Raw genomic sequence first — 6,937 nt, forward strand, 5'->3', positions numbered from 1 at the left:
AAAAAATAAAAATAAAAATAAAAAATTCAAACACCCGATTGGGGCCTATAGAAACCCTTCTCTCTTCCTCAGTCCCTCTCTCTCTTTCGAATACTCAGAGAAGTTCAATTTCTAGGGTTTTCTGTTGCTCTCCTTCTCCGTCTCCAACCCATTGGGATCACGATCAATCTCCCTTAGACGTACTCAAATCTTACGACATGTCGCTGAGGCCGAGCGCGAGGACCGAGGTCCGCCGGAACCGCTACAAGGTGGCGGTGGACGCCGATGAGGGTCGTCGCAGGAGAGAGGACAACATGGTGGAGATCCGGAAGAGCAAGCGCGAAGAGAGCTTGCTGAAGAAGCGTCGCGAAGGCCTCCAAGCGCAACAATTCGCGCCATCTCTCCAGCCATCAAATCTCGAGAAGAAGGTAACAATTTTGCTAGGGGTTTTTGTTGCCGATCTCTTCAATTGTGGCTTTGAATGGATCCGATATTGGACACTTAGGGTTTGATTTGATGTTTTGAGCAATAGGTTAGGGTAAAATTCAACTTATCGGTACTTATGTGGGTTTGTATATGATTGCAGTTAGAGAGTCTACCTGCCATGGTTGCTGGGGTTTGGTCTGACGACAACAGTTTGCAGCTGGAGTCCACTACTCAGTTCCGAAAACTGCTTTCGATTGGTAATAATACGTGATTTTTTTGAGTTTTTTTTTCTCTTTGTGTTTGTGTTTAATGTTTTTAGTTTATATGAAAAATTGGTAGTACTGATATAATCTAAATTTTTAACTTGTAGAACGAAGCCCTCCGATTGAGGAAGTTATCCAATCAGGAGTTGTTCCCCGCTTTGTGGCATTCCTCATGAGGGAGGATTTTCCGCAACTTCAGGTCCGAATTCTTTTCTCTGTTGCATTGTTATTTATGATTGTCTGTGTTTTTGTTTATTTGTGTTGCTGATGTATTTGATTTTGTCTAGTTCGAGGCTGCTTGGGCTCTTACAAACATAGCGTCAGGAACCTCAGAGAACACCAAGGTGGTGATTGAGCAGGGGGCAGTCCCAATCTTTGTAAAGCTTCTTGCTTCTCCGAGTGATGATGTTAGGGAGCAGGTATATGTTAACACTTATTGGCGCTGTCTGTGGCCAATGTATAGATTGTATTTTACCGGATAGATTATAGTTATACTAAACTGTTTCTGAAAATCTATTCCGAAATTGTAGGCTGTGTGGGCATTGGGAAATGTTGCTGGTGATTCCCCTAGATGTCGTGATCTTGTCCTCAGCAGTGGAGCCTTGATGCCGTTGCTTGCTCAGTTGAATGAGCATGCAAAGCTTTCAATGCTGAGAAATGCAACATGGACACTGTCTAACTTTTGCAGGGGCAAGCCACAGCCTCCATTTGACCAGGTTTGTGCCTTGTACTGCCCACTGTTTGGAATTGAACAATTCTTTGATTTATCTTTCTGGCGATTTATTAACTTTAGGGTCTCATTATCAGGTGAAGCCAGCACTTCCAGCTCTTGAACGTTTAGTTCATTCCAATGATGAAGAAGTCTTGACAGATGCCTGCTGGGCACTCTCGTATCTCTCGGATGGCACGAATGACAAAATCCAAGCTGTGATTGAGGCAGGTGTCTGTGTCCGACTTGTGCAGCTCCTCTTGTGAGTGTTACACTCTTCATCTCTGTGCTTTTACTTATCTTTTATTCGCCCATGATACTGATGGTTTGTTCTGTTGTTCCAGACATCCATCTCCTTCTGTTCTCATTCCTGCACTTCGCACTGTTGGTAATATTGTGACTGGAGATGATCTTCAGACTCAGGTATCCGGACCTTGAATTTCTTTTTCACTTACGTTTTCATTACTTGTGTTATTTAAATTTTTTTTTAGAATCATACAGCAATGATTGTTTGGTCAAGGGTATTACCTGACAGCGTTAAACTATGAATTTTTCTTTTACGCCAGGAAAATGTTAAGCATTTTTCGGTAATTCGAAATTATGGTAAAGACAGAACCTAATTGGAAAACTCTGTTGGTCATGTCATACAATATTGGGTGCTAGTTGATCATGTCTAGAATCTGAAATTCTGAATAACTTATTTACATCTTATGTGTGTTCAACATGTGAATCTGAAGGGTTTTTCGTTTTAAGTTTAAACCTTTATAATGAAAAAGAAATCCCTTTGTGGTTGAATCATGGTGATTGTAAGGTTATTAACTTGGTACTAATTACTAAATCTGATTTTACCATTATGTAATGTCATCTTGCTCTCATTATGTGACCCATTTTTATTTTTATTTTTTATGACCATGACAAGTAACTCTTTTCTTCAGTGTATCATCAACAATGGTTCACTCCCATGCCTTCTGAGCCTGCTGACTCATAATCATAAAAAGAGCATCAAGAAAGAAGCTTGCTGGACAATCTCAAACATTACAGCTGGAAACAGGGATCAAATACAGGTAATCATTTTAAAATAAGTTATTGTATTGATTATCCTCATTTCTAATATTGGCTACTGATGTCTTTACACTCAATTATTGTATATTTTGAGAATATTCTTGTGTATTATTGCTTTATGCATGTTAGTTGTTACAATAGATCTCTTGTTAAAATATTGGGGTTTTCTGTGTGGACATTCTAGCATTTCGGCAGTATCTACTGTCCTAAGTTCTGAACATGACACGTCTCTCTAACATTGAAACTGATGGTTTTGTTTTACTAGTATCAACTTTTTCCGTTCAAGTTTGGAGGAAAAGTTCATCATACTAGTATTTAACTAAATATGAGATTCTCAGTTTATGTGGGAACTTTAATTAGATAACTTGCCGCAAGTATGCAAAGGTCATCTCTTATAGAAGTGAATCATTTGAAAAGCTATCATTTAAATTTGTGTTCATGAAAATTAGTTATCCATGTTTACTAATACATTTTAAAATGACGCAGTCTATAATTGAAGCTGGTTTGATTGGTCCTCTGGTCAACTTACTCCAACATGCTGAGTTTGACATAAAGAAAGAAGCTGCATGGGCAATCTCAAATGCTACTTCTGGTGGCACTCCTGATCAAATCAAGTGAGTGTTCTCGTAATTGCCGTCTTTCGGTCCTCTTGGTTCTCTAGCTGTAAGGTTCTTATTATGTTTGATTTTTCTTTATGGGTCTCAGGTACCTGGTTGGCGAAGGCTGTATAAAACCATTGTGTGATCTTCTTGTATGCCCTGATCCAAGGATCGTCACCGTCTGTTTAGAGGGGTTGGAGAACATTCTGAAGGTTGGGGAAGCTGAAAAAGCTGCGGGTAACAGTGAAGTTAATTTGTATGCCCAGCTGGTTGATGATGCTGAGGGTCTAGAAAAGATTGAAAATCTACAGAGTCACGACAACACTGAGATCTATGAGAAGTCTGTAAAAATTCTGGAGACATATTGGTTGGAGGAAGACGAAGAGACATTACCAGCAGGAGACGGATCCCAGCCAGGCTTCCGCTTTGGAGGGAGTGAGGTTCAGGTTCCATCTGGTGGATTCAACTTTAGCTGAAGGTATGCAAAACCAGTCTGAGATAGATGGTTATCCTAAATACTGCGACAGGTTCTGACGTAATTGTGTCCCTGTTATTTACTGTTTTGGTTTTCAAAAATTGCAGGAGCTTGTGATTGAATGGAGCAGAAGTTTCTGATGAGGGTCAAGTTTGGGGTCAAGTTGAGGTCAAGTTGGAGTGGGTCGGGGGCATCTTGTGTGTCTGGTTTCAGTCTGGTCCGGTGTCCATTGTCGTCAGAGATGCCAAGGTGGGTCAGTTTATTCTACTATGACCGAATAAGAAGAGATGGGTGGGTTCAGTTGTGGCACATGAAGTTTGGTCGGCAGGGGTCATGATCGCTGCCTCTTACCATGAAATACTATGGGAAGTGTCGTAGAGGCTCGTTGCTGCATGAACAGGGCCCTTGAAGGAATGTGCTGGTGAGGGTTTTCTTGAATGCAGCATCGAGTTTTATAATTTGGAGTCAATAGTTTGTACGAGTAAATTTAGTTTTTCTGAAGAGTCGGGGATTTGTTTTGCCTTGTCAAGTGAATACAGAGTTGATGAAGTCATTTTCTGGTGTATTGCAAGGAAAATGATTAGTGGTGTTTTAGTATTATGACCTTGTGATTGTTGTATTATATTTTTCTCCATATTTCCAATTTTTACACCTGGAGCCTAGTTTAAAGTTTCACCTCTAAGTTTTTTACTCCGTATTTGTCTCACTTGGTTTTGTTTAATCAATCTGTTTGTTTTCGTCTGATTTATTCAATCACCAACTTTTTTTTTAGGAAGAAAGCCATTTGTATGGACTATCGGGGTAGAGTTATTTTTGTTTTGGTTGGGCCTACCCACCCTATTTGTTCCACAAATCTACTGGGCCATTTAGTCAATGGGCTGGGCCTTATAATTTGACATACGAAGACGAGTAAAAAAAGGAGGTAATTAGACGATGAGGTAAAAGTAAAACATGAAACAGTACAATGTGTGTGTGTATTATAATACACAAGTGTTTATACTGTAGATATGAAGATAAAACTGAAGGAAGGGCATCGATTTCCACAAAAACCAACCGAAGGATTTTTAGGGTTTTGGGAGTGACAGAACAAATCCACACTTGGGAAAACGATGTTTCACATTTTTTGACCAGCAAATCGATATATTGCCGCAATTTTCATGCTTTTTTGTTTTTATCTTTTTGTACGCATGTGAATTGTTTTCATGCTGTTTCCCTTCCTTTTTTAGAAGCCAACTTTTCAGGTTTTTATTTTTTTTATTTTTATTTTTTGCAATTTGCAGGAAAGAAGATCAGTAATAAAAACCTCTGATTTTCTCAGAAGGGTAAAAGAAATAAATTTTGTATGATATGAACATCATTGAAATTTGAAGATTGCCCCCTATAGCAGCACAGCAGGCATGCTAATTCTGCGATATATTGATTGGGAAAATTACATTTTAACCTTTGTATTTTGGGGTATGTGATCCCAATGTGGTCCAGGGTTATTATTGGGATTGTGGTGGGGACAGAAACAAAAGGTGGGCCATCACCATGAGCTTTCATTTTCCTTTGCTATATCATATTACTGTCTTTCTGGCAAATTTTTGTCTCTTGTTTCCTTCCTATCTATCTATCCATACAATTACAATTTTACAAATACAAACCTCGTGAATAGCGGCTACGGATCAAGAGGCAAAGAGTTTGAGAGGCCCTCTTTGGTCTTTTCAATCCAATCTTTTTATATCGGCTTCTGTGTTTGGGTGAGTTTTTGTTTGTGATTAGGGTGGTAATGGGATGAGATTTACAGGATAATAAAGCTCATCTTTCATGTGTGGCTTTCACCTTGAGGCAGCTACTTCTACATGTATTCCTATGGCTCTTCAAACTCCTCAACCCTTTTCCAAAAAGAAAAAAAAAATAATGCATTAGGTTTGATAGTATCATTACAAATATCATATTTTTAGATCGCATTTATCTGTAATAGCACGCGATATCTAATGCATATCATTTATATGTCAATTGCTACAAAATATGATCTTAAAAAAATACCACTCTCTCGTCGTTGCTGTATTAGCACTTGATATAGAGAAGCTTTATCTTTTTGAATAAAAATAATATTATTATCTTATTTTATACAATGGAAAAGATTAGCACCCTAGACATAAATGAGTTTAAAAGGAATTACTTAATGATAATGTTAGGAACATTAAATGTATAAATAAAATTTTATAAAATAAACGATATAGAAATTGATGATTGGAGTATTACTTAACTGTTGATTAACGTGCTTATTTTTAATTGGTAACATAATATTTAGTTTGCAAATTTAGTCTACCCGCTAAAATACAAGTTCAAACAACTAGCCGATCCAATTATCTTTTCATGTTTTATGACAAGTTTTCCCAAACGATGAGAATACACAAAACTAGCAGATACTATATAAAAAAGGCAATTAAAAAGACAGGAGTTCAGAAGTTTTGGTTCACTCACAAAGATTTCAAAAAGTAGGTAATTATTGACTCCATCACAAAATAATATCCCTTTTTAGCAACGGGAAGAAAATTCAAATTCAAAAACTCACTTAACGTTAGAAATTAGAAGTAGAAATTCCATCGAATTCAATCACTACAATGGCTTCCCGGCAAAATTCAATTCACTTAACCTTACCATATAAATTTAGTATATATAATATAATACAACCATAAATGGATGGAAAGTTAAATGGATTCCGTTGAAATAAATTGAAATAAAAACCCAAAAGAAATGAGGTGTCATTCTTTTAATTCATTTTAATTATTTATTTATTTATGGTCAAATCAGAATTAATTTATTAACTTTTATTAGAAATATTTGGATTTGCCGCCAACGAAAACATGTTTTGAGCCCCCAAATGGTAGTTGGACGTATCAAACGGTGCAGAACCTACAATATCTCTGGCTCATTCGTCACTCACTCACTCCCATTCCAATTTCCATTTAACAAATGATCATCTATTACAATGGTGAAGAGGAGTATTGTTCTTGCATCACGCCGTGTAAAGTTTGTCCTGTCGATTTTTTAATCTAACATCTATCCTGACAAATCTATCATTTAACAAAAAAATAAGGAAAATTAATTAAAAATGCTTGAAAACTTTGAGTTTTAATGATAAGGACAAAATAAAGGGTAAAATGAATAGTACCAGGATTGACTTTTTAGTGTAAAAATATAATTTTTCGTTAAAGTGAACAATACCGGGAGTTTTTCGTTAAAGTTCCCAAAAAAATCCAAATGCTAAACCCAATTGAATTTTACCACCCAGTTTATGGCGCCCTTTTTTTTTTCCCAATTCATAAAGCTTTTGGCGCGGTTGGCTCCCGTTGGATCGGATGTGTGGTTTCTTCCCGAACCGTGGGTATTTTCGTCATTTCAGGTTACCCGGGCTAGGGTTTCTTTTACAATTTTT

At 37.3% G+C, this 6,937-nt stretch overlaps 1 protein-coding gene across 2 annotated transcripts; it reads left to right on the top strand.

The window, feature by feature from the left end:
• LOC139190366 (importin subunit alpha-2-like) lies at positions 1 to 4,188 on the top strand. Of its 2 annotated transcripts, XM_070810510.1 has the most exons (11): positions 14 to 407; positions 566 to 662; positions 776 to 867; positions 956 to 1,087; positions 1,199 to 1,384; positions 1,476 to 1,639; positions 1,722 to 1,800; positions 2,313 to 2,441; positions 2,926 to 3,053; positions 3,145 to 3,516; positions 3,621 to 4,188. In XM_070810510.1, exons 1-10 carry the CDS (start codon positions 198 to 200, stop codon positions 3,512 to 3,514), a joined length of 1,587 nt encoding a protein of 528 aa, XP_070666611.1. In that variant the 5' UTR covers positions 14 to 197; the 3' UTR covers positions 3,515 to 3,516; positions 3,621 to 4,188. The 2 variants fall into 2 exon arrangements, with proteins under 2 accessions (XP_070666610.1, XP_070666611.1); XM_070810509.1 differs by lacking the exon at positions 2,313 to 2,441 and having other exon boundaries at positions 1 to 407.
• The last annotated feature ends 2,749 nt before the right edge of the window (positions 4,189 to 6,937 follow it).

This window comes from Malus domestica, chromosome 13, assembly GCF_042453785.1.
Source record: "Malus domestica chromosome 13, GDT2T_hap1".
Classification (NCBI taxonomy): domain Eukaryota; kingdom Viridiplantae; phylum Streptophyta; class Magnoliopsida; order Rosales; family Rosaceae; genus Malus; species Malus domestica.

Excerpts from the sequence above, each read along its gene's own strand:
- LOC139190366 (XM_070810510.1), top strand. The coding sequence starts at position 198 with ATGTCGCTGAGGCCGAGCGCGAGGACCGAGGTCCGCCGGAACCGCTAC. Across the intron at positions 1,088-1,198 it reads GTGATGATGTTAGGGAGCAG|GCTGTGTGGGCATTGGGAAA; the intron begins GTATATGTTAAC and ends CCGAAATTGTAG. Across the intron at positions 1,640-1,721 it reads CGACTTGTGCAGCTCCTCTT|ACATCCATCTCCTTCTGTTC; the intron begins GTGAGTGTTACA and ends CTGTTGTTCCAG.